Below are 26521 nucleotides of genomic sequence, written 5' to 3' on the forward strand. Positions count from 1 at the left end.
AACAGGATTTTTTCTTCAAATATTATTTATTTATTTATTTATTTGTCTGCGCCGAGTCTTAGTTGCGGCTTGCAGGATCTTCTGTGCAGCGTGCAGGATCTTCTAGTTGTGAGATCTAGTTCCCTGACCAGGGATCAAACCTGGGCCCCCTGCATTGGGAGCTCGGAGTCTTAACCACTGGACCACCAGGGAAGTCCCAGAGAAGGGGAATTTTTAAAGCATAGCTGTGGTCTGTTATCTGCCCCTTTTGTGGTGTTTGAGAAATGCAGGTAAAGAACTTGAGTTATTCTGATATCACTTTGTTTTTTTGTGGGGGTTTTTTGTTTTGTTTTGTTTTGGCTGCATCAAGCGGCTTGCAGGAAGGACGTGCGATTGGAAAGAAAACAGGAATTTTAAAAAATATATTATTTATTTGGCTGCGCTGAGCCTTAGTTGCAGCTTGCGGGATCTTCTTTGCAGCATGCAGGATCTTTTAGTTGTGAGATCTAGTTCCCTGACCAGGGATCAAACCCGTGACCCCTGCAGTGGAAGCATGGAGTCTTAACCACTGTACCGCCAGGGAGTTCCCTGATATCACTTTGGATTGCTGGACCGTGTTTTCTGAATTCAAGCCACTCCAAGCCTGGCCAGCACTGGCCACTTTTTTTTTTAAGAGCACTACCTAGCACTAATGAGGACATTGGGAAATAAGCAGTCTCACACATTGCTGGTAGGTTTAAAAATTGATGTAACCGGACTTCCCTGGTGGCGCAGTGGTTCAGAATCCGCCTGCCAATGCAGGGGACACGGGTTCGAGCCCTGGTCCGGGAAGATCCCACATGCCGCGGAGCAACTAAGCCCGTGCACCACAACTGCTGAGCCTACACTCTAGAGCCTGCGGGCCACAACTAGTGAGGCTGCGTGCTGCAACTACTGAAGCCTACGCGTCTAGAGCCCGTGCTCCGTAACAAGAGAAGCCACCATAGTAAGAAGTCTGCACACCGCAATGAAGACCCAATGCAGCCAAAAAATAATAATAAAATAGATAATAAGACAGATCAATTGTTGAATGTGGAAAGGTTTCCAAAACATATAGCTGAGAAAAGTAAAAGGCAAGGTGCAAAGCTGTAAGTCGACCATGATGATGTAGATATATATTCACAGAGAAAAAAACTACAAATTTAGGGTGGAGGATACATGGGTGTTTCTTGTATTACACTTATATATCCTCTTTTTAAAACTGTGAACAGGGACTTCCCCGGTGGTCCAGTGGTTAAGACTCTGCGCTTCCACTGCACAGGGTATGGGTTCGATCCCTGGTTGGGTAACTAAGATCCCTCATATCGTGAGAGGCGGTCAAAAATTTAAAAATAAATAAATGAAATAAAAAATAAAACTGTGAACAAAAGAGGGTATGTAATGTGTATTAGTTTCCTAGGGCTGCCTTGACAAAGTACCACAAACTGGGTGAATGAAACAACAGAAACTAAACAGAACTAAACAGTTCTGGAGGCCAGGAGTCTGAGATCAAGGTGTTGGCAGGGTCATGCTCCCTCTGAAGGTGCTTGGGAAGGATCTGGTCCAGGCCTTGGTCCTAGCTTTTGGTAGTTCCTTGGTAGCGGAACTCCAGTCTACCAATGGCCTTCTCCACGTGTGTGTGTCTGCATCCAAATTTCCCCTTTTTATAAGGATAACAGCTGTAGTGGATATTAGGGACCCATATTTCTCCAGTATGACCTCATCCTAACTAATTACAACTATAACAAATCTATTTCCAAATAAAGTTGCATTCTGAGGTACTGGTGTTAGGACTTCAACATATTAACTTTTGGGGGACACAATTCAACCCAAACATAATGTATCTGTTCCATTTAAAGATGTATAATAAAATCGGGACTTCCCTGGCGGTCCAGTGGTTAGGACTCTGCGCTTCTACTGCACGGGGCATGGGTTCCATCCCTGGTCAGGGAAGTAGGATTCCTGCATGCTGCACGGTGCAGCCAAAAATAATAATAATATTAATAACAATAAAATAAACACTAATGGAGCACCACCCAGCCACCCAGCTTAAGTAATAAAAGATTTTTTTTTTAAATTTTTAACCGGAAGACACTATCTCAGAATGTTAACACTAATGATTTTAGTTTCCTCATTCTGTTTCTCTAAATTTCAACAATGAACCTGGGCTTTTCTTATTCGTTGGAAATAAACACAGGTGAAGGAGGAGTTGTTAGCTCCAGCGCTGGACCCCAGCCCTGCGTGCAGCTCCTGGCAGGGGGATGGCCCGAGTCCTTAGGCTCTGGAGCAGCCTCACCATTTGCCCTAGGGCCTGATTACCAGTTGTTTCCATCTTAGAGCACTTCCTCCAGGGCCCTGATGCAATGGCCACAGCATAACCCTGGGGAGAAGGAATCCGTGCTCCAAACAGGGTCTAGCTTTTTCTTTCAGGTGACTTGAGAGATTTCAAGTCCTGGGTGGAGTAGGGAGAGAAAATTCTCCCAGGCCCTATCAAGGATTGGCTCCTCTTGGACCTTTAACCAGCCCCTCAGTGACCCTGGGCCTCTGAGATTGGATGGACGCTGGACTCAGTTGAGAAGAGAGTCCAGGTTCTACGGTGGCCCAAAGCAGCGGTTCTCAAAGTGGGGTCCCTGTACCAGCAACATCAGCATCACCAGGGAACTTGTTAGAAACACACATTGTTTAGGCTCCACCCCAGACTTACTGAATCAGAAACTGGGGGGCGGGGGGAGCAGCAATCTGTGTTTTAACAAGTTCTCCAGGTGATTCGGATGCACTGTAAAGTTTGGACTCTAAAGTTTGAGAACCACTTCCCGGACCATCTGGGAGTGATCTTGGAGGGCAAATCTGGTCATGCCCCTTCATTTTAATGAGGGAAACACATTTTACAGAGAGGAGAAGGACCTGGCTCAAGGGGTACAGATAATTAAGTGGCAGAGGTGAAACTGGAAATTAGACTACCTGTTTACAGAGACACCCTCCTTCTCCCTGCCACACTTTTTCCTCTGACTCAGGCAGACCACCCAAGTCCATCCTGATTCACTGTCATCGTCTGGAGGGTCACTGTGATACCAGTGACCCTCAGTGCAGCACTCCCTCTGTGCCAGGCACCGCGCTCACCTGCATTAGCTCAATGAATCCTCACAACATCTGGTGAGGTCGGCTTGAGTGTAGTCCCATTTTACAGAGCAGAAAACTGAGCCTCGAGAGAGGTCAGGACACTTGCCCATGGTCATAGAGCTAGAAGGGGCTAAGACAACTCAAGCCAGTTTTCTCTGCCCGCAAGGCCTACGCTGTGACTAGTAGGTTTGCAGGGAGGGCTCTTCTCCAGTATCCCTTCATTTTTTTTTTTTTTGGCCGCCCTGCTGTTTAAGGGATCTTAGTTCCCCCACCAGGGATTGAACAAGGGCCCTCAGCATTGAAAGTGCGGAGTCCTAACCACTGGACCGCCAGGGAATTCTCCAGCATCTACAATTCGGCTAAGAAACCGGAAGGAAAAAAAGAGCTCCCCAAGCAGGCGAAACAGTTGGCAAACAGCCAATGCCCCAAAGCTGCCATCTACTCATAGCAAAGCCCCTTGTCTCTTGGTTTGCACACTATTGTGGCAGTAGCGGGGTGGGGGGAGGAGCAGATTAGAAGTGGTCCAGCAGGAGCGAGAAGGAGACCTGGTTCTTGCCCCGACCCATCCCCACTCTCACTTTCTCGCAGTTCCCCATGCCTCCCCAAGCAGTGGGTATGCCTTGGAGAAAGACTTCCCAGCCTTTTTTCAGAGCAGGGCACCCACAGAAAACCAAAATATTTACACAGCATCTGAGTAGTCTGGTGGGTATTGGGGGACGTTTGGAAGTCTTGATGAAAATTTCATACTTCATTCTTCATAATATATATTAGGATTAGAAACTGTGGTATAAAATATAAGGGAAGACTTTAAAGCTCAGTTTTGTATAAAACTTCCAAATAAAACATTATACTGGATAAAAGAAGACAGACACAAAAGGCCAGGTACTACATGATTCCATCCAGGTGACAGTTTGGAAAAGGCAAACAGATCAGTGGTTTCCAGGGACTGGGGTGGGAAAAGGGAATCGACTGCAGAGAGGCAGAGGAGAACTTTTTGGGAGGATGTATATATTCCGTATCTTCACTGTAGTACTGGTGGCATGACTTTACATCTGTCAAAAATCATCAAAGTACAGAGAAAGACAAATACTGTATGATATCACTTATATGTGGGATCAAAAAAAAAATACAACAAACTGGTGAATAAAACAAAAAAGAATGAAGAGTGGCCCCCGCTCGCCGCAACTAGAGAAAGCCCTCACACAGAAACGAAGACCCAACACAGCAAAAATAAATAAGTAAATTAATAAACTCCTACCCCCAACATAAAAAAATAAAATAAAATAAATGTCCATAATTAAAAAGAGAAACACACCCCTAGATACAGAGAACAAACTAGGGGTTACCAGTGGGGACAGGGAAGGGGGAGGTGCAGTAGAGGGTTAGGGGAAAAACAGGGTTATTATGGAATTATATGAAATCATGTGTGTGAAACTGTTGAAAACTGTAAAGCACTATAGAATTTAGAGACTCATTCATTCCAAAAAAAAATCAAAGTAAATTTTACCGTATGTAGATCTAGCTACAGTTCCCAAACCTGTCAGCTCCTCAGGATCACCTGCGATAGTTTTGTTCAAAAACAGTCAGGCCTCACCCACAACCTACTGAATCAGAACCCTGGGCAGGAGAATTAGGAGGGGGCAGGAATCTGCATTTCAACCAGCTCCCCAGGTGACAGGTGGTGGGGTGTGTGGTTTGGGGCCAGGACTTCTGGGTCAGGACAGGGGATGCCAAGCTTCTATCTCCAGCCCAGACCCGACCCCTGAATCCCAGGCTCGTGTATCTAACTCACTGACACCTGCACCTGAATCTCAAATGTAGCACATCTGAAAATGATCTCCTGACCCGCCCCAAGCCAGTCCCCTACCCCACACTCTGTAGTTTTCTCCATTTCTGTTGATGGCAGTTCCATTCTTCTAGTAATTTGGGTCCAAAACTTTGACATTATCCTCAATCTGTCTAGGTCTCTCTCTCTGTTGTTGTTTAGCTTTTATTTCATAATCATAAACTTAACTCTGCAATTCAGCTAGACTTGGAGCGGGGAATGGAAAATGTGAAACCCAAAGCACTGCAGCAAAAGCACAAAGATTATAGGATGTCACGAGCAGATGAGGGTGAGGGATGCTCTACTGAGCTACGGAAGGAATGGGCTGTTTAAGATAAGGCACGAGGGGCTTCCCTGGTGGTGCAGTGGTTGAGAGTCCGCCTGCCGATGCAGGGGACGCGGGTTCGTGCCCCGGTCCGGGAGGATCCCACATGTCGCGGAGCGGCTGGGCCCGTGAGCCATGGCCGCTGAGCCTGCGCGTCTGGAGCCTGTGCTCCGCAATGGGAGAGGCCACAGCAGTGAGAGGCCTGCGTACCGCAAAAAAAAAAAAAAAAGATAAGGCACGAGTCGGATTTACTAGATTTGTCCACAGACAGCAATGGTGAGCTTCTTGCTGGTCTTGCCATTGCTGGATCCAGCGTGGTCCACGGCTGCCACACGGTTCATGACCTTTTCTACCTTGCCAAAGACCACACACCTGCCATCCGGCCACTCAGTCTTGACAGTGCAGATGAGAAACTGGGAACCACCTGTGTTGGGTCCAGCATTTGCCACAGACAAGGTGCCAGGACCTGTGTGTTTCAGGGTGAAATTCTCGTCATCAAATTTCTCCTTGTAGCTGGATGCCACCAGTGCCATGATGGTACCACCCTGGCACATAAATCCCGGAATACTTCTGTGAAAGGAGGACCCTCATAACCAAATCTTTTCTCCCCAGTGCTCAGAGCACGCAAGTTTTCTGCTGTCTTTGGAACTTTGTCTGCAAACAGCCTGAAGGAGATGCAGCCCAAGGGCTCGCTGACAATGTGGAAGAACACAGAGGGGTTGACCATTGCTAGGCAGCGCAGGGAGCAGCTCCCAGCGGTGGCGTATCAGTGTCTCCTCCTGAAATTCTGCTGCTGCTTCTCACCGACCCCACTGTTAACACCCTGGTCTGGGGCACCATCATGTCTCACTTGGATTATTACAATGGGTTCCTAACCCACCTACCTACTGCTACCCTGGATCCAACTACATTTCATTACAGCAGCCAGGGTAATCATGTTAAAATAAAAATTAAATTGTGTCATTTGTCTGCCTCAAACCCTCCAGGGGCTCCCTGTCTCAGAGTAAAAGCCAAAATGACCTCCAAGGCCCTCCGTGCTCTGGCCCTGACCTTGGCTCCCTCACCTCCAGAACTTGGCTCCTCCTTGCTCGTTCTGCTCCAGCCACAGTGGCATCTTCCCTGTCTTTTGAACCTGCCAGTCCTGTTCCTGCCTCAGGACCTTTGCATATGCTGCCCCCTTGGCCTAGAATGGTCTTCTTTCCCATATCCCCATAGCTTGTCCCCTCACTTCCTTGAAGTCTTTGTTCATGTGTTAACTTCTCAGCTCATACTTGATATTTCCTCCCTCATTTTGTTCTGTAGGACTTAACAACCTCCAATATTTGCTTCTCTGTTTTTGTCTGTCTCCCTCACTAGAATGTCAGCTCTATGAGGTCAGGGATTTTTGAGGGACAGTTTTATTCACCGCTGTATCCCTAGTATCTAAACATGGCCCATAGAGGGTGCTCAATAAATGTTCATTTTAATGAATGAAAGGGACACCTGGAGCCTGGAAGGGAGAAGTGACTTACTCAAGGTCATAGCCATCCAGAATCAATAGCTTTTGGTCTTGGAATGAACAAAGCACCAATGCCACAGCTCTGGCCTAAAGTCCTTCTCAGAGCCATGCCAAGCTCTGGAACCAAAGCCAGGCCAGCAGGACCTCATCCCTGGTACGGAAGGAGGGAAAGCCCAGCCCCAGGGGGTGCCTGACTGACTCTGCCAGGACCCAGGAGCTTACAAGACCAAGTCAAGGGGCTGCATGGGGGAGGGGCTCCTCTGAAGGAGGAAACCTGGAGATGGCAGGTCCTGCGCTGGTGGAGCCACAGCAGCTACGGGCAAGACAAGGAGTCGCCTCCCCATCCCCTCCGGCTGCCTGAGCGCAGGCAGTGGAGACAGTTGCTGGGCCTTCCAGGGGTGGGGAGAGAGGAAGGCCGGCAGTTCCCAAGCAGGAGAGCATTAGAAGGTGAAGCTGCTGCAAGTAACCCAGAGCACAGGGGGCGGATTCCAAATGCCCCAGGCGCCCTTCCCATTGCTGGCCCCAAACCAGCAGAGGGCGCCCTGGCCCACAAGGTCCAGGCTCTGCCACCTTGCGCCCTCTGGCTGCCACACTAGTGGCAGGAGGGGAGCCCTGGATCTCCCCAGCCACTTCCAGGGGAGGGGTTCCAACTGCACAAGTGAAGATCCAAAGGCAAGGAGGCCTCAGCAGCCCTCGGTCTGGCCTGGGCCCACCCTGGCCAGCAAGGTGAGGCCAGTGATGACCACGACAGCCGCAGTGGGTAAGCACTCACTGTGGGCTGGGCTCCAGGCTTGGCTACTTTATACCCACCTGGCCCATGAGATACTTCTCCTCCCACCTCCACTTCACCAATGAGCAGACTGAGGACGTGATGCCAGATCGATCCCCTGACTCCTTCTCTAGGCTGCCCTCCTGTCTCTGTCTCTCCACCTGCTCATCCACAGATCAGGAACGCCTCCCTCCCAGCCCTCAGGACACGCAAAGAGGCTCAACCATGAGTTAAGAAGTATAAAGTGCAATACCAGCCAGCTTTTATTGAGGGCCTACTGTGTGCTGGGTCCTCCTCCCAGCTCCCTGCACTTCCCACTGGCCAGGGAAGAGGGTGGCAGGTGAGACCCATGTGTCAAGCTGGATAGGGAACTGAGGTGGAGGTAGAAGGTGGCAGAGGGGCCCCAGCAGCTGGGTCCTCAGCTGGGGGCAGGGCTCCTGTGTCCGCCCAGCTTGAAACTGAAGGCTGGGGGCCCTCCCTTCTTCCCTCCACCCCAGGCCCGGAATCAGGCTGGCAAAGTAAGAGGGCCTGCGAGCCCTGCCCTTGTGCTACGTGACCTTTGGGGAAGGGGACCCGTCTCTGAGTGGTTTCTCCCAATGGAAGACGAGTCCAGAGGGCAGAGTGGCCATGCCCAAGGTGGCAGCCAGGTCTCTACTGGGTCTATGGTTCCTGGTGGCGGCTCTTGCTCTGCTCCCTGGACAGCAATGGCCTATTCCCTGGTACTTCTCTGGAGTCACCAGCCTGACCTGGTGGGACAAAAGAGGTAAGAGGAGAGAAGTAGAAAGAACTAGAGTTGGACAGTGAGAGACAGAGACAGAAACAGATACAGAGATAGTGAGAGACACAAAGAGATAGAAATGGGCAGAGAGAAAGAGAGCGAGAGAGAGGGAGTTAGAGGTGGACAGAGAAATGCAGACACAGTCAAAGATACAAACAGAGACAGAGAGAGAGAAAGCCCGAGACAGAGAGAGGGAAAGAGAGAAGACAGCTGAGAAGAGGAAAGGGAGACCCAAACACAGAGTCGGTCGTTGAAGGCGAGAGAAAACCGAGGCCCACCTAGAGCTCATCCTGGGGGTGGGGATGGAGGCTGTGCCCACTGCTGCCGGCCAGGTCCAGGCGGGGGTCCCGCAGGGTCTTATAAGAGCCACTCCAGCTGATGAGGCGGCCGCTGTCATCGTCCCAGGGCGAGGACGTCTCTGTGTCGCTGAGCCACTCAGCGTCCCCCGCGTAGTGGGTGGGAGCAGCGAGCAGGGGCCGGGCTGAGAAGGCCCGCAGGTCCCGCGGCCAGAAGTGTGCCTTGTACTGCTCACTGGGAGGCGGGAGGCTGGCTCAGGGGGGCTGGGGTAGGCCCCTCCACCCAGACCCATGTCAGCCCGGAGCCAGGCACCTCACCCCCAGAGCACCTGACTGCCCTCCCCATCTAATCCTGAGGCAGGATTTCTCTTATCCCCATTTTCCAGATGGGGAAACTGAGGCACAGAACAGGAAAATCGCTTGACTGAAAACCACAGGGCATCACAGAATTCACACATAGATTGGTCTGACTCCAAGGCTAAGCTGGGCTATTCCTTGGTGACCAGAAGGAAGTGACTCAGCCCTGCCAGCCTCAGTCTCTCCACCTGCCCAGTGAGGGGACTTACTACTTGCTGAGGTGGGCTCTCGAGACAGGCTGACCCTGCCCTGCCCCCATCTGAGGCTCACTTGGGGTGCTGGTCAAACATGATGGGCAGGAACTCATCCACGGGCAGCATTCGGTGCAGGGGCTGGGAGGCTAGCAGCTTGCGGGCGCCAGCCAGGCTCAGGACGTACGCCAGTGTCCAGTACGAGTAGCCAGCTACCACCAGGTGCGGCAGCCCCTCCACGGCTGCCTCCTCCTCAGGGTTCACCTGCTTCCGGCCGAGGTAGCTGCAGGTGACACCAGGGGTCCCAGGAGTCACTGTAGATGTCCCAGGACCCCTCAGGAGGAGGCAGACCCCTGGAGGCCCACCCTTCTCCCTGGCCCCTGGGGTCACAGACTGCCTACATCAGGTCCCAAGGAAGTTTCTCCGCCTCCACCTCCTTCATCAGCCGCTCCAGCCGCATCTTGAAATTGCTTTCAAAACGCACGTCGTCCTCAAACACCACGACCTGGGCCAGGCCCCGGGCAACCACCTGTGGTACATGGTGGGGGAGGCTCTTTAGACCCCTCCCACCTGGCTGACTCTGACAGACACTCCTGGCCTCAGTTACAGGCCAAATGCTCAGCCCTGGCTGCGTCGCTCAGCTGCTAAAGGCTGGGCGGGGCGGGGGGGGCCTCCCTTCTTCCCTCCACCCCTGGCCCTGAATCAGACCGGCAAAGTAAGGGGGCCTGTGAGCCCTGCCCTTGCGCTACGTGACCTTCGGGGAAGGGGACCCGTCTCTGAGTGGTTTCTCCCGATGGAAGACGGGTCCAGAGGGTAGTCTTGCTCTCCAAGCAGATCACAATGGCAATCAGAACCCTTGCTGCAGTCACTGAGCACTGGGGCCACAGTGCTCATCTCCAGGGACCCTCAGGAGGCATGATGTCCCTGTACTGCGGCAAGGAGATGGAGACACAGGGAGATGAACCCACTCGTCCAAGGACACACAGCCAGGAAGTGGCAGAACTGGGATCTGAACCACATCTGCTGGACTCCAGGGCCTGGCTCCTCACTTCTGCCTCTTGGGCTTTCCTCGAGGAAGCTAGGCTGGGGGGTGGGGGGCTGGGGGGGTGGAGGAAGGCCCTAGCCCCACACATCCCTGAGAAAAAATACTTTTTGTAACTGTTGGAAATGTGAAAAGAGCATGAGATCAGCACAGTAAGTGGTGAAACGTACATCATCCTTCAATCTGTTCAGAGGTAGCAGAAAAGCAGAAATATAAGCTCACACGCCCATATTCTGGCTACAGTAGAAAATAAAAACAAGGAGTGAGTCTGTGCTCCACCTCCTGGAGGGGGCGCCCCTTGGAGGGCCAGGCCCAGGTCCTCTCCTGCTGTGTCCAGGCAGTGACCTCTCCCAGGCACTCACACCCCAGCCCAGGGCTGAGGCTGCTTGGCCAAGCCCTAGGCCTTTCTTCTTCACACACAGAACACACCCAACTCCTTCAGCCCCAGGGCCTGTGCCCGCACTGCCTTCCTCTGCTGAGAAGCCTCCTCTCCCTGCCCCTCAATGGCGAGGCCCACCCTGACCCCACAGGAGGCCAGGAGGCCGGGCCAGTCCGCACTCTCGAACAGCCTGTATATCCCTGCTCCGCGGCAAGCTTAGTTCTTTCTTGATTTCTGCGCCTTGCTCTGGTCCCTTTGCCCCAGGAGGGACCGGCTGCATTCTTCTTGTTCACCTCTGTGTTCTCAGAGCAGAAGCTCTCCTAGCACACAGCAGGTGCTCAGTGGAGACCGCAGGGTGAATAAGGTATAGGGTTGGGCCCTTAGGAGGCTGAAAGCTGCTGGCCGGGTCATTGTTAGTGTGCTCGGTCAACCCCCGGTCACACGAGTGCTGGCACAGAGCAGTGGATGGGGGTCCTCACCTCCTCCCAGATGGAGTAGTGGCTGAGGAAGCAGCCCACCTCGCCCTTGGTCAGTGTGCGGCCCGAGTAGGGGTCCTGGTAGCCGGGAAGCAGGTCCACGCCGAGGCTCCTCATGACACTGCTGTTGAGTGTCCTGAGGCAGATGGTATAAGGGGGTCAGGGGTGCCCGCCAGGGACCTGTCCAGGGGGAACTGGCCTGTGCAAGTTGGGGACAGTCACACTGGAGTCTGGTTGGAAGGAGGCTTCAGTCTTGTTACTGCTTCGTGTGGCCTGAAGCCATCAGTGACTGGACCTGGAAAGCCACTGCCACCTCGGGCGGGGGGGATCCTAAGGGGAGGGGGCAGCAGTCTGAGGGGGACACACCCCAGGATGAATGCGGGGAACGCGGCGGATACTTCTTAGGCAGCGGCCCAAGCAAAGGATGGACATCCTGCAGTCCACAGGGCCGGGGCGTATGCAGCAAACAGCAGTGGGCACGTGGGGCCGTGTGACCCCTGGTTGCCGGGGGAACACGACTGGCCTGCTCCCACCCTCGCCCCGCCCATCAGGGACCTAAGTTCAGGATGGAAAAGAGTAACCCTGATAATCGTAATGAAGACATTATTAACCTTTGGGATACTTACTACATTTCAGGCCCTGGCTAAACCTTCACTGAACCCTTACAAGCCCCTAAGAGGAAGGCAGTTACTCGCCGTTTACACAGTAGGGCTGAGAGATGGAGGTCACGCAGCTGGTGACCACGCCCAGAAGCTCCAGACCCTGGGCCTTAACCACTGTACTCTCCTCCCTCAGGTGGGCTGAGGGAGGGCACCCTGTCCTGTTCTGTCTGCCCTGGGACTCTCCGAGACAGAATTACTCAGGCCCTGTTTGAATACCTCCTAGAACGGCAAACTCATTCAGCTCACTGTCTGCTTTTCCCACCCCCATGGAGCTGTGATGGACCACCCGGTCCCCACTGGCTGCCCAGGGTCCTGTCCCCACCCAGGAAGCCTCACCGGCCATCCACGGCATCCACCAAACGCCCAGAGATCTCCATCTCCCAGAGCGAACTCAGCATGCGCTCTCGGCGGCTGGGCCGGCGGGCCAGGCTGATGACAAACACCTGGAAGAGGAGGGGAGGCAGGGGAGTGGGTGCAGGGGGAGGGGAGAGCCCACCCACCTCCTGGCCCCAATCCTGCAGGCCGGGAGGACTTACCTCATCAAACCCCATCTTGCTGGGCCTCTTTGGGGGCCGGGACACATGAGCTGAGGCCCACATGGGGGGCCCATCCACTGCAGAGGAAAGCACCCCCCCATCATGAGTCCCTACTGGCTCTAGTCAGCGGCAGCCCTGGAGTCCTAGCACCCCTCGTTCCTGCCCCCTGGCAGAATACCCAGCAGGAGATCACGGAATCCACCTGCCTCCATTGTACGGATGGGCAGACTGAGGCCCAGGGGGAAAAGGGACTTGCCCAGAGTCAGGGAATGAGTTGGAGAGAGGCTTCAACCCCAGCAGTGGGGAGGGGGGACACACCGGCTCGCAGCCCTCACCCAGCGCTTCCAAGATCAGGTGGATGAAGTTGACTCTCTCATCCTCCAGCCCCTGGTGGGATTTCACAGGCACGTTCATGTACCCATAACGGTGCTCGTTGCACACGTGGGCCGAGACCCCTGCGGAGAGAGGCCGAGTGAGCACTGGAGTGCAGGGTGGGGCTCTCAGAACCCAGATGGGAGGTCCTAGGCCCAGTCCTGCCAGTGACCCACCACGTGAGTCCTGTCTGGGACCCGGCATTCCCACCTGGGCTTGGAGGGAGAAACGGCTTGGCTCAAACAATATCTAAGGGATCTTCCTGCCGAAATGGTTTATTCACGCAATAGATGCGTCTAGAGCACCAGCTGGCTGCTGGTGGTGAGGAAGACAGACAGTCCCTGCCCTCAGGGGATCAAGGTGAGGAAGGAGCAGGCAAACTCACACCTGGCTACAGCCACCTGATGCCACCGGGCGTTGCTCCACCCCCTAAATCTTTCCCACCTCTGCCCAACCCCCCTCGCCAATCCAGCACCATCACCTCTTGCCTGGATCCCTACACTTAACCCTACCCCCTCGCCTGCCCCCACCATGCTGTCCTCCACCTGGCAACCAGAGTGGCCTTTTTTTATTCCTTCAATGTTTATCATCTTTATTATAATTATTTATTTAGCTTTTGTCTTCTATAGACTGTGAGTCCTCCAGGGCAGGCACATGGTATCTATTAAAAAGTTAACTCCAAGGCTTCCCTGGTGGCGCAGTGGTTGAGAGTCCGCCTGCCGATGCAGGGGACACGGGTTCGTGCCCCGGTCCGGAAGATCCCACATGCTGTGGAGCAGCTGTGCCCGTGAGCCATGGCCGCTGAGCCTGCACCTATGGAGCCTGTGCTCCGCAATGGGAGAGGCCACAACAGTGAGAGGCCCGCGTACCGCAAAAAAACAACAACAACAACAACAACAACAGAAAAAAAAAAAAGAGTTAACTCCAGGCCCAGCATTGAGCACAAAGCCTGGCCCAGTGCAGGTGGTGGAAGCATGAATGATGGACACAAAACCCCTGTTCACGAAATTCCTACAAACCGCTGACCAATAAAGAGCGGCTGATACTCAAAGTAGAGGTAGGAATGAAAAAAATAAGGAAATAGGGAATTCCCTGGTGGCCTAGTGGTTAGGATTCTGAGCCTGGGTTCAATCCCTGATTGAGGAACTGAGATCCCACAAGCCGCCCGGTGTAGCCAAAAAAAAAAAAAAAGGAAATACTTTTGCTTCTTCTCATTTTTTTCTCCATGTATTTGTTTCACCTTCATTCTCTTTCTGCACTTGATTTTTTTTTCTTCCTGCATCTCTGCACTGCAGATGTTGCTAGTACCTCATGCACACACACAAAAAAGATGACACTCAAAAAAAAAAAAAAAAAATGACACTCTTCTCCCTGGACACTTCTCACACACTGCTTGCCCAAGTGCAACACTTCTTGATTAAATCATCACTTCTAATTCAACTTGACCATGAGCAGAGTTCTCCACCCACCAGACAGCCTTCATGTCCTTGCCACCCATGAGTGCACACCATGAAATACATTCTCTGTAGCCTTCTCAAGATCTTTATTCCAACAGCAGTATCTCTGTCTCACTCTCAACATCGACTCTTCCTCAGAACTGGGTTTATCCCATCCAAACCCAAACACTTTTTTTCCTTTTTGTTTTTTTTTGGCGGCGCTACACAGCTTGCGGGATCTTCGTTCCCTGACCAGGGATCAAACCTGAGTCCTCAGCAGAGAAAGCAGAGTCCTAAGCACTGGACCGCCAGGGAATTCCCCAAACCCAAACACTTTCTAGTAACCTTCATCTTAAAAATAACCACTGACAACAGAATGATATTTTCTAGTGTTCAGATCCAATCACGTGATCCTCTGATGGCTGTCCGACACCCACAGGCTAAAGACCAGATGCTTGCCCATCAGGTCCACACAAGCTGGCCCCTGCCTACCTTTCCTGCCTCAGCCTGCACCATGCCCCCTTTGCTTACTGTGCTCCAGCTGCCTGCCTTCTTGCATCCCCTGCCACCACAGGGCCTTTGCACCTGCTGGTCCCATTGCTTAAAATGCTCTGTCCTGCTCTGTCTACCTTGTTAATGTCTGCCCATACTTTAGATCTCAGCCCCAAAGTTTACATCCTCCAGGAAGCCTTCCCTGACAGGTTAACTCTAGTCTAAGCTCCCAAAACACCTATAATCAAAAAGCTCTTCTTCCGGTCATTGTGACTGGACATTGATTTGTGTGATCCTTTGACTGACTGGACTGGAGGATCCAGGAGGTCAGAGACTGCCTGATTTTACTCACCGCTGTCTCCCCAGTGCCTGGCACCTGGTAGGTGTCCCATAAATATTTGCCTAATGAAGGAATACGTGAAAGTGCCATGGTGGGGACGGCCAGAAGGACATCTAACCTACTGGGGCAGTGGGCCCAAGAAAGGCTATGACCTGGAGGACACACAGGAATTAAAAAGATTAATTGCAGAGTGGGGAAGAGCACGCCAAGCAGAGGGAATAGCATGTGCAAAGGCCTAGAGGCCTGGGAGAAAGGCTCAAGGAGAGCTGTCCTCACCAGCAGCCTGACAGGCGTAGGCGAAGACGATGATGTCGTCGAAGGGCCAGGTATAGTTGGGGTGAGGGGGGTAGAAGCACAGCTGTTCTGTCCCCTCCGCCCGCAGGGATACCAGGAAGGTGGAGTGGACCATGGGGACACGGAAGCAGCCCCGGCGCTGGCGGTTCTTGGTAGGGAAGTAGTCGGCTGTGCGGCGGTAGTAGCCCTGGGGAAGGGGTGGCTCTGGGCTGTGAGAGGGCGCCCCTCCATCCCCAGCACACTGCTCCCCTGCCAGGGCCCACAGACCCTAAGGCCTTCAGTCTCTCCATGTCCCTCCTCTCAGACCTCAAGCCTCCTGAGGCCCCCGAACCCGGCCTTACCTGAGGGGTGATCCCACACCAGAAATTGGAGTAGTAGGTCTGAGAGTCCAGCATCGGGGCCACCACGGGCAGCCCCTGCTCGATCAGAAGCCGCAGTGTCTGGTTGTTGGTCAGAATGTTGTCCGTATCTGCAAACTGTGGGGAGGGGGATGTCACAGGCCCCAGCCTTGTCTGGGCTGCAGTCCCCCAAGGATTCACTGAGTGGGATCCCTCCAGATTTCCAGAAACCCAGAAAGTCTCCCACGATCCAATGGGGTTCCCTCAGAGAGGTCTAACCTATAAACCAGTAGATCCGTTTCTGGACCAAGAATCTAGTCTGGGGCACTGGCTTGGGGATTGGGTCCAGAGATTATACCCGAATTGCTGATCTAAGAACTTTATCTGAAGTTTTAGGAAGTAAATCCAAAGACCTACTCTGAGCTCTAGTCCAGGGAACTAGGCTCAGTTTATACTCTGGGCTCTAGCCCAGGGATCGAGTCGCAGTATATACCCTGCACTCTGACTCAGGGATCCAGGTTTAGTACCAAGTCTGAGCTCAAGCATAGGGATCCAAGCTCAATATCTGATCTGGGTTCTGACCCAGGTTGCTAGCTGAAGGAGCCAGCCTACAGGTGGTTAAGTCACGCCAAGATTTCTGTCAAGGACAGGTGCCACCACCTGTGGGAAGCCCAATTGTAGGCCAGGCTTTCTTACCAGGATATAGTCAGCCCCCCAGTCCCTGGCAAAGGTCAGGGCTTCCTGTTTCAGCTCCATCAGAAACTGGTGCCTTTCTTTGGTCCAGTGCTTAGGGCCCTCTTCGTCTGGGTAGGACCTGAGGGGGTAAAACGATGAGATGTTCCCATGCGGTAGGTGCATGTGGTGTCCCTCTCTGCAGGGCAGTGGACAGAGCCCTGGTCTGGAGGCTGTGGCTCGGGGCTGTCCCTTTCCTTCTCTGGGCTGCAGCTGTTATCCATCTTCCCCAGAAAACGTTCCCCTCAGGTCACCACCTGGGCTCCCCCTCAGGCCTCCAGACCACAGCAGCATAGTCATCGCCCACAGCAGCCAGCCACTCCTGCAGCATCTCTGTGGTGGTGTCCACGTTGTGGTCTGTGGCACACCTGAGGACACAGGAGGAAGAAGGGTGAGGGGGCACAGCCACTGAAGGACCAAACCCTGAGGCAGCCTTGACCCCCGGAGCACCAACACTTGCAGGGCTGGCCTCTCCTGGGAGCAGAGGAAGCAGGTGTGCTCCAGAGGAAGGCAGGAAGCCAGGTCCCAATCATAGGTCTGTGATCCACTGTGTGACCTCAGGCAGGTTCTGACCCTCTCTGGGCTTCACTTTCTCCCTGTAACTTTAAGCTGTCCTGGCATGCTCAGGGGCTGAGAAGACAGAACTCAAATGCATTTTGAAGGATGAAAAGTACCTCAACTTTGAGAAACATGCCTGCCACATTCTCTGGTTACCTTCCTTCCCTGCTGTGTGACCACAGGTCAGCCCCCTCCCCTCTCTGAGTCAGGACTGGACAGAGGAGCTGCTGCTTCCCTCCACCAGATAGTTGTAATAACGACCAAACCACACTCTGAGCGTCCCTGAGAAATGCTGATGGGCCCGAGCTCCGTTGCCACCACGAGTAGCCTCTCTGAAGGGGCTCTCATGACAGAGAGGGGTGCAGGGGGCTTAGCCAAGAGCCCAGGTTTTAGGTGATACTGCCCCTTTAAGTCAATTCCCCAGAAGTGAAGATTAACTACGTGTCAAGTCTTCTATGGGTGGGAACTAACTAACTCCCAAACTGGTAATTGTGGGCAGCCTCCCCAGGCCACCGGCTCCAAACCCAGCCCAACTTTGGTGTGTTGGGGAGGGAGGGTAGTTTGGTCATTTCTCTCAGTTTATCCCCAACCTCAGCTTGGGACTCCTCCCTGCTCTGGCTTCCACAGACTGTGGCCTCTGATTCCAGTGCCCTGCAGGGACGCCTAGGGGGAGAGACTGCAGGAAGGGGGCTTTGCCCTTGGCCGCAGGACCCAGCCCCTCTCCTGAGAGAGGCTGGAACCAGCCCAGGGGAAGAGGGAACGGGTGTGACTCCCCCATAGGGCAGCATGGAGCCCAGGGCTGAGAGCACCCTCACGGGCTCCCCAGGAACCCGGAGGCCTGCTGGTCTGTGCCACATCGGGCCCCAGGGGACGCCAGCTGCTCCTGTCTGCTCCGCTCCAAATCAGCCAACCACAGGTCCCACGGGTTCAGTTTCAGCTCTGAGGGCTAGGGCAAGAGGGACTGGGCCCAACTTACACCCAGAGGAGGTCCCAAGAGGTGGAATAGGGGCTAGAATTAGGGAATGGTGTCCCTCTGTCAACCTAAGGCCTCAGAGGTCAGTCTGCAGGGCCAGGGGGATAAGGGGTCCTGTCCGGGGACACGGGTTGCGGAGGGCCTATCTGAGAGGGAGGGGCCTGTCTGGGTGGTGTCTGGGCAGCGAGCAGATGGGGCCATCTGGAGCCCGGACTGTCGGTGGGGTTGGGGGATAGATGCCCGGTGGATGCCGATGCCCGGGTCTCTCTCACCAGAGGGCCATCCTGGCCCGGGGGTAGTCCAGCCGCTCCAGCGCGCCCAGGTAGTGGGGCAGAGAGTGTTCGGCATTGCGGGCCAGGATGGCAAGGACCACGGCAGGCAGCGGCGGCTCTGCGACGCCCGCAGCCTCGAGCCGCGGCCCCAGCAGGAGCAGCAGCTGGAGCAGCGGGGCAGCGGGGGCAGCACGCATGGCGGGCGCTCTGGCGGCTGCGGCGGCCCCCGGGGCTCCCAGCCCAGCCGAGGGTAGTGGGCGGTGCGGTGCGGCCCAGCCGGGGCGGGGCCTGGGGCCGGGGCGGGGCCGAGGCGGGCCGGGAAGGGGTTGTGGGGGGCGCACTCCCCAAAGAGTGGACTCCCACTCCTAACCCCTATTCGTGGATTCTCAAGTGTCCTCTCCTCGACCAGGGGCATCGCAGGGCCAGGGCCCGGACACCCGCCCCGGACGCGATCCAGGAGCAGCTCCCTCCCGGCTGGAGGGTCGTGGGGGACGGCATCCGAGCCGCCCGGGCATCTCAGAATGCTCGACTACGAATCCCTGGGCGTGCAATCGCCAGAATCCGGCTCCACTGAGCGCCCCTGAATCCAGATTCCCTGGCCATCCATCTGACCCTCTGACCTGAGCCGCAGACCCCGCGGGGCGGGACCCACTGGGCCGCGGCCTTTCCGGGTTCCCCCGCTCCAGCCTCCTCCACCGCCCCCGGGCGCCCTCTGGCGGGCCCAGACGGAACTTCTCAGACCAGCCAGCCGACGCGTGGGCGGACAGAAAGACCGGCTTGGGGGGCGGGGAGGGGGTCCCCCTGACCTGCAGACGTCATCCCGCCGCGGTCCGAGCCTGACGTCCCCCGCGCGTCATCGTCCTCGCCTCCGTCGCCAGCACTGGCACTGCTCCGGCCCTTTAGGAGAGCAAGGCCTACTCTTAGATTGAGTGTAGAACATGGGGCACCACTCAGCCCCTCACGGTGACCCAGCCCCCTCCAAAGCAGTGTGACTCCTGTGTCTGGTCAGAGTCGGGGTCCTAAGGCCCCTGCTGAGATGGAAGAGGGTCCCCAGACTCTCTTAGGGCAGGGGAGGGGGGGGTCTGGAGGCACCAGTGGTGGGTTCTAGCTCCTCTCTACCACCAACCTCAGGCAGGCCGCTTTCCCGGAGCCTCAGGGCCTCCTGGGTAGAAGGGCTGCTAACAGCACCCACCTAGGAGGGTTTGCAAGGATTCCTTGAGAGCGTGAATGCACTTAATTCTATGCATGGGGCCTGGCAGGCGGGAAGAGTTCCTGGGGCTGGAAGACAGAACTGGAGAAGCCAGCCTCTCCTTCCATTCAGCCCCTCACCCATGGGAACGTACTCTCCTATGGCACCTTTGGGTCCGCCTTCAGGTTCTTCCCAGGGTCAGGGAGGGGGGCTAAGCCACTGCAAGAAAAGGGGTGGGGGCCCAGCAAGGAACAGCCTGGTGATGGGGCAGCATGTGGAGGCATCAGATCCCAGAGTCCTGGTCTCCAGCCCAGCTCCAATGCCTCCAACAGCTTCCAGGTGGGGCTGCTTCACAGCCAGTGCCCTGCAATGGAAGGCCTGAGGCCCCCTGAAGCATCCTGGGGAAATAATGAGTCCCTTCCCTTGCATGGCTGCCTCTGCTGGAAGGCACTCCCAGCCCCAGAAAGGGGATACCCTTTTTTTTTTTTTTGTCATGCTGAGCAACATGCAGGATCTTAGTTCCCTGACCAGGGATTGAACCCGTGCCCCTGAAGTGGAAGCGTGGAGGCTCAACCACTGGACCGCCAGGGAAGACCTGGGGATAGCAATATCCCCCACCTCACCCATCCCAGGATCATCCCAGAGCCTCTGCCCATGCTATTAGTCATGGGGCTTCCAGATTCTTCTCTCACCTCAGTCGTCGTCCTCCTCCCAATGCACTGACCCCTCCCATCTTCACCTCTTTCCCTCCCCAGTCCACCCAGTGGTCTAGCCTGTCACTGACTCCCTTGCCCCAGGGTTCTCCCATCATTCCTGCCTGAAAAAACCCTACAGCCATCTTGCTTTGGGGCACGTTAAGACTGCTGCACACTCCTGATCTCCACTCTCCACTGGACTTTCACTGAGCCCAACAATCCAGTTTCCCTGTGCTGCTGCCCCTGCTCCTCTGTGGCATTTCACACGCCCGGGTCTTCTGAAGCCCTCACTCCACTCCTTCTCCCCCAGTGAAAATCTTCCTGCCTTCTTTGGAAAAAGAGAAGCCATCACCTGAGAACTCTTATTTCCAGCCTCCAAACCTTCCACGCCCTGTGACCAAGCTGGCCTGTGCTCTCACGGCCTATTACCATGGAAGAGGCACCTCTTCCTCATAACAGAACCATCCTTGGACTCCAAAAGCCATTCTCTTGCCCTTCCTGGATCACCAACATCCGTCTCTTCTGGATCCTTCCTTCAACATTCCAAAGGACTTAAACCTCCCCCAACTTAAAATGTGACTACAGGGACTTCCCTGGTGGTCCAGTGGTTAAGACTCCATGCTCCTAATGCAGGGGGCCCTGGTTCGATCCCTGGTCAGGGAACTAAATCCCACATGCCGCAACTAAAATCCCTCATGCCGCAACGAAAGATCCTGCATGCTGCAACGAAGATCCCACATGCCGCAGCTAAGACCTGGTGCAGCCAAATAAATAAATAAATATATTTTTTAAATATATGAATACAGTCAGCTGCCTGCCTGTGCTTTGCTCCCGGTCTCACTTCCTCACCTTCATTCGCTGATTGACACACACCAAGGCTGCTCCAGCCAAACTGCTCCCGTCAAGACCGGCATCCTCCTGGCCCCTCATCTAAGAGGGCTCCCTCCAGCAGCCGACCTCATGGACCACTCCCTCTTTCTGCAAAACTGACATGTGTCTCTGCTTCTCACCTGGACCCACATTCCATCTGTCTAAAACAGAACCCCAGTCTTTCCCCCAAACCTGCTCCCACTCCGGTGGCCTCCCTCAAGCTGATGACAAGTGCCTCTCTCTCAGCCCACTCCTCATCCTGGCTAGACCACCTCAATGTCTCCTGCACGTGGCCACTTGCACGGCTCGGCATCAGCACCACTCACCTGGGCTACAGCACCTGCCAGTACTCACCCCCGCGCCCGAGGCTTTCTCCCTGGAAACTGTTCTTCACACAGTGGTGCTTTCTCAACTGCATGGTGTTACACCCTTTGGGGGCTGCCATTGCCCTCAGCATAGAGCTCAAACCCCTCAAGGGACAAGGAGGCCCTTCGTGGCCTGCCTGCTGCTTCTCCAACTCCTCTGACCTCCCCTCCCCTATCTCCTGCTCCAGCCAAATTGGACTATGTACAGTTTCCAGAACACTTCATGCTTGAAGACCTTCCCACATCCCTTTTTTTTTTTTTTAATTCCTCTGCTTGAACTGGGCCAACTTCTACAGGCCCTCTGGAAAGCCTTCCCTGATGTCATGTCAGGGGGACCTACTCCTACAGGGAATCCTATATAATCCTATTCATTCAGCAAATATTTATTGAGCACACGCTATGTGCAGGAAGAATTCTAGGTACTGGGGATACAGAGGTACAGACAGTCTCTGTTCCTAAGGTGCTCACATTCTGATGAGGGAAGGCAGACAGGAAACAAGCAAACTGATAAATTAATAGATAACTTCGAAGAACAGTAAATGCTATGAACAAAATAAAACAAGGTAATGAGAACAGAGAGTAGCTGAGGGTGGGAGGCAACATTGAATAGAGGGGTCAGTGAAGACATTTCAGAGCAAAGGGGAGCCAGCCAAGAGCAGATCTGGGGAAGAGTGTTCCAGATGGAGGGAACAGGTGGGAACAAGCAAGGAGGCCAGGGTAGCTGGAGCAAAGTGAGCAAGGGGAGTGTGGTAAGAGGTGAGGACCACTTAGGGCCTTAAAACTATGGCAGGATTTTGGATTCTTTTGAAAAGTGCAACACGAAGACACTGGAGGGGGTAAGCAGAGGAGTGACAGGATTCCTCTTAAAAAGATCGCTCTGGCTGCAGCTCAGAGGGCGGACCATGGGGGCAAGGATGAAAGCCCAGGAGAGCCTGGTACTGGGAGAGATGATGGTGGGCAGGGCTGAGATGTAATGGAGGCAGAGCCCACAGCCTTATGGGATTAGATGTGAGAGATGGAGCGAGGAGTCAGGATGACTCACAGGGTTTGAAGTGGGCTGGGTGGTGGGATAGGTTCTGAATGGGGAAGACCTGAGAAGCAGCAGGTAGAATGTGAAATCAGGTTCTGCGTTGGACCTTATTTTGAGCTGCCTTTTAGACTCGCAAGTGGAAAGGTCACATGCCATGCCTGCCCAGCTGTGAGTTCTGAGGCAGGGACCCGTCTGCCACTTTCACCATTTTATACCAGCCCTAGAGCAGGGCCAGCCGGGCACTGGGTGGGCTCTCAATAGAAACATGATGAGGTCATAAGAACCTACTGTATGGCACAGGGAACTCCACTCAATGCTCTGTAATGACCTATATGGGAACAGAACCTAAAAAGGAGTGGATATATATATATGTATAGCTGAATCACTTTGCTGCACAGCAGAAACTAACAACATTGTAAATCAACAATACTCCAATAAAAATTAATTTAAAAAAAGAAATATTATGGGGTTACTGACTAGGGTGGGCTGACCAAGCACCTGTGCTCCTACTTACACTCATTTTTTTGCCTTCACATATAATAATATGGCGAACTCTGCAAAGGTAATATTGCGCCAAACCCGCCGAAATTCTAAAGCAGTGGTTCTCAAAACATGGTCCCTGGACCAGAGCCAGCAGCAGCGTCACCTGGAAATTGTTAGAAATGCAGATTCCTAAGCCCCTCCCCATATCTACTGAATCATAAACTCTGCGAGTGGAGGTTAAACCAACAAGCCTTTCAGGTGATTTTGATGCCAGCTCAAGTTTGAAGCTGCTATTCTATGGGCCTAAGGCCTCATTCTAGGGGTCACATAGGACCCCGAAAATGATTGTTTTGGGTCCATCTGGCTGAATAGGACCCAGACCACCCTGGACCAACACATAGTTGGGCTCTGGATTCCCCTCCCCACAGCATCTTCACTCCCGTCCCTCAGCCATTGTAGTTCTGGCCAAAGCCAGGTGGTGGCGCCAGTGCCTCAGGCTCCACCCTGGCTTCCGGAAACAGAGACCCTGGAAGAATTGTCCCCCTCCCCGGCACCCTTCTTCTCCCCTCTGGGAGCCTCAGCTCCAAGGTCTGCCTACAGGCAGGGACCCTGAAGAGTGACCTTCATCAGGGAGAGGGGCGCTGAGGTTGGCACACCCAAGGTGAAGGCCAACCCCCTCTTCCTGGAGGTTAGGAAGGTGGGCTAGAGGAGCCCCCTAGGTCAGAGAGAAATTAGGGGTGTCTGGCCTGTGGGGCTTGGGGGTCAGGAGCCCTGGCAGGTGGCTGTGGTCCAGTGGACCCTGGTCACACCCCCATTAACCCTCCACCTTCCCTGCCCAACCTAACGCGAGGTCTCAGGTGCCGTTTCCCTGCCAATGGGTGGGGGCAGCCTAAAAGTACCCCAGGGCCCACACAGAGCCCCAGGGTTGTGGGTCCTCACAGCCTGGCAGCCAAGCAGGATGGGAACGGGGGGCCTATGGCAGGGGGGATGCACGGATGGAGTTCTTACCAGCTGCGAGCTTCACATCTCCTGGGTTGGGGGCTCTCTGGGCCCCTGTCCTGCTTTGTGGCCAAGGGAGCCCAGGATCCTGGCCAGAGCAGGAGCCCACACCCTGCTCCTGGTCCTGGTGCAGCTCGGCAGATGGGGGTTCAGGAGCCCCAGTAGGCTCCCTCCTACATGAAGTTCCAAGCCCGGTTCCAAGCGGACCCAGGGCTGAACGCCAAAGTCTTGCCCCCCATCTGCTCCCCTGCCCCTCATCTTTCCTATTTGAGGGGAGACTGAGACCCCCAAATTCCAGATGGAGTCACCACTCCGCTTAGACATAGCATATCTTGGTCTCTGGTCGAGGAATCTGCCCATGCCCCCTCATCTTCCAGGGTCCCACCCAATGCCCACCCCACCCCCAAAGGACCACCCTCTCGCTCTTGGCCATGCCCTCCTCTCCCAGGAGCCCAGATGTGGAGCTGTCCTCCTCTGAGAATCTGCCTCTGTCCTCAGGAGGCTGGGTCCAGGCCAGCTGTTTTCCTCGTGTAGCCAGCTGTTTTGCCCATCAGGAAGCAGCCCTGGCTCCTCTGCTAAAATCGTGGCAGTCCCGCTGGGCCAGGGCCCGGGAGCTGTTAACTCCTCTGGGGCCAGGCAGCCCCTTCCCCTCCCAGCCTGACCCCTTCTGCCTTCCTCTGACCTGCAGGAGTATCGTGTCGCAACACTTCTAGAAACCCCCAAGCAGACCAAGCATTGCTATCCCCACCCCCACTCAGCAACTGCTAACCCGCAGCCCCTCCCTCCTCTCAACAGAGCCTTGTCCTCAGGTGACCCCAGGTGAGAGGAAGGTTCAAAAGGATAGATGTTACCCCATTCAGAATAATAACAGTACTAGCTATCATTAACTGTCTGCTGTGTGCCAGGCATTGTGCTAAGTGCGTGAAATGTATTACCTAACTTAGTTTTCACAACAACCCTGTGAAGTAGGGAATATCTTCATCTTATAGATGAGAAAATAGAGGCATGGTGAAGCTAAGTCACTTGCCCAAGCCCACACGGAACTGGGGTTTGAAACCAAAACCGGGCTGCCTGCCTCTCTCTCCCGACCCTGGTGGTCCTGGAATCCCGGTTGGTGTTGCTATTTAAGTTTCCCCGAGCTTCTCTCTCTCTGATCTGGGCCTCAGTAGCACCGTCTGTGAAATGGGAAGCTCACGGGTGGAATTACCACCACCACCCACTCCGTGGGCTGAGTCTGGAGCAGTGCCAGGCTCTGCGCTCAGCACCTTCCAAGTGTTTATTAGTGGATCATTCCTCTCGGTGGCTGCGGTCAGCCTGGGCTAAGATCCCAGCTCTGCTGCTTCCTGGCCGCCTAGTTTTGGGCAAGGGACTTTACCTCTCAGAATCTCAGTATCCAAAGTTAGAAAATGGATGGAAGAACAATATCTACTGCGTCCTTGATTTTGTTGTGAAAAGGATGAGATAATGCAGGTAAAGCGGTTAGCAGGTACCTGACACAGAGAGAGTCGGTGGGAAATGTTGCCCCTTTACTATCACGACTATAAACGACAATCCGGAAGGATCTGAGTGGCCCACCCACCATTGTGCGCCCCCATGCCCAGCACGGAGCGGGCACATAGGAGGGCTCTGTCATTTCTTGTGAATGAATGCACCCTGGTCCAGTGATACCCACGCGAGAGCAAAGGCTGCGAGAAGGGGCACAGCTTATCCAGATCACACAGTTAGAGCAGTGGGAATCCCAAAGCGCCCTTAACTCTTCCTGAGCCCGGAACCTGGTCTGCCGGGAAGGGGAGGAGAGACAAGGGAACAGGGACAATCCCAGGGCTGAGACGGCCCAGAAGGTGACTGGGCTGTGGCTGGGTGGGATCTCAGGGTCTGGGAATGACCCCTCAGGATGCAGTGACCCGTGCTCTCCCCCTTTGTCCCCTCCCCCCTGCCCACCATGGGTCAGCTCCCTGGTCCCAGCCTAGACATCTGGAACTGGGGCAGACAAAGGGCTGCGAGGAGGGACAATAACCTTCTGTCCATTTTCAGATGCCGGGCCGGGCCTGGCCAGGGCTGGGGGCCGGAGCCCCGGCAAGGCGGTGCCAGGCCCCCCGTGGGCAGCGGACAATGTTGGCAGTGATGGAGAGGAGGCATTTCAAAGCGTTTTGTTCCCGCTGACCCCCTCCCCCCAACATCTCGCCCCAGCTCGGGGTGAGGCCCCAGCCCCCCCCCCAGCCACCCAGGCCCCTGCTCCAGGCGGCTTGGGGACCGGCCACATTCTTGACCTCAGGGGAAAAGTTTAGACTCTTTGCGCCCTGGGCAACAATAACAGTGTCACAGAACTGATTTAGGAGCAGCACTTACCATCACAAAGCGACAGACAAAGAGCCAGGGCTGAGAACGCGCCGGGCCTCTGCATCTACTCTTCCAACCGCTGCTCGCTTCTCTCCTGGGCACTGCCTGGGCAGGACTGGGAGCCAGGGCCCGACCCTGGGCACGGAAAGCCAGGGCAGGACTCGAGGTGGGAAGGAGTGAAGGAGAAGAGACAGGGGATCCAACAGGGAATGAGGGGACCTGAGAGCTTTCCTGCTGAGAAAGCCCTTCCCCACTCTGGGCCTCAGTTTCTCTCTCTGTAACGAGGAGGCTAAACAATAAGGCTGAAAGCAAGAGGCTCCGATCCTGCGGGCAAAAGGGTCTCAGTGACGATGATGATGATGATGATGATGAGAGGATTTACCACTTCATTCTGGGCACTTCACAGGTGCCAGGCACTGTGATCACTGACCCCTTTCTGCCTTAAGCCACCCCCCCCCCACTTTTTCTTTTTCTCTTTTTCTTTTTTTTAAC

The 26521-nt window shown here is 54.6% G+C and overlaps 1 protein-coding gene and 1 pseudogene across 3 annotated transcripts; both read right to left on the reverse strand.

Annotated features, from left to right (window-relative positions):
• Window positions 1-3382: 3382 nt before the first annotated feature.
• LOC137227402 (peptidyl-prolyl cis-trans isomerase A-like) lies at window positions 3383-6568 on the reverse strand (annotated as a pseudogene).
• Window positions 6569-7764: 1196 nt separating this feature from the next.
• On the reverse strand, window positions 7765-26475 carry CERCAM (cerebral endothelial cell adhesion molecule). Of its 3 annotated transcripts, XM_067743141.1 has the most exons (14): window positions 26039-26475; window positions 18865-18955; window positions 16513-16623; window positions 16220-16337; window positions 15527-15661; window positions 15168-15372; window positions 12587-12706; window positions 12252-12328; window positions 12052-12158; window positions 11057-11189; window positions 9558-9685; window positions 9236-9439; window positions 8591-8843; window positions 7765-8280 (listed from the first exon to the last, which is right to left on the reverse strand). In XM_067743141.1, the coding sequence occupies exons 3-13, from the start codon at window positions 16584-16586 to the stop codon at window positions 8591-8593; spliced, it is 1554 nt and encodes a 517-aa protein (XP_067599242.1). In that variant the 5' UTR covers window positions 16587-16623; window positions 18865-18955; window positions 26039-26475; the 3' UTR covers window positions 7765-8280. The 3 variants fall into 3 exon arrangements, with proteins under 3 accessions (XP_067599242.1, XP_067599243.1, XP_067599241.1); XM_067743142.1 differs by lacking the exon at window positions 26039-26475 and having other exon boundaries at window positions 18865-19111; XM_067743140.1 differs by lacking the exons at window positions 18865-18955; window positions 26039-26475 and adding an exon at window positions 18059-18298.
• Between the last annotated feature and the right edge of the window lie 46 nt (window positions 26476-26521).

Source organism: Pseudorca crassidens, chromosome 7 (assembly GCF_039906515.1).
Source record: "Pseudorca crassidens isolate mPseCra1 chromosome 7, mPseCra1.hap1, whole genome shotgun sequence".
In the NCBI taxonomy this organism is placed as follows: Eukaryota; Metazoa; Chordata; class Mammalia; order Artiodactyla; family Delphinidae; genus Pseudorca; species Pseudorca crassidens.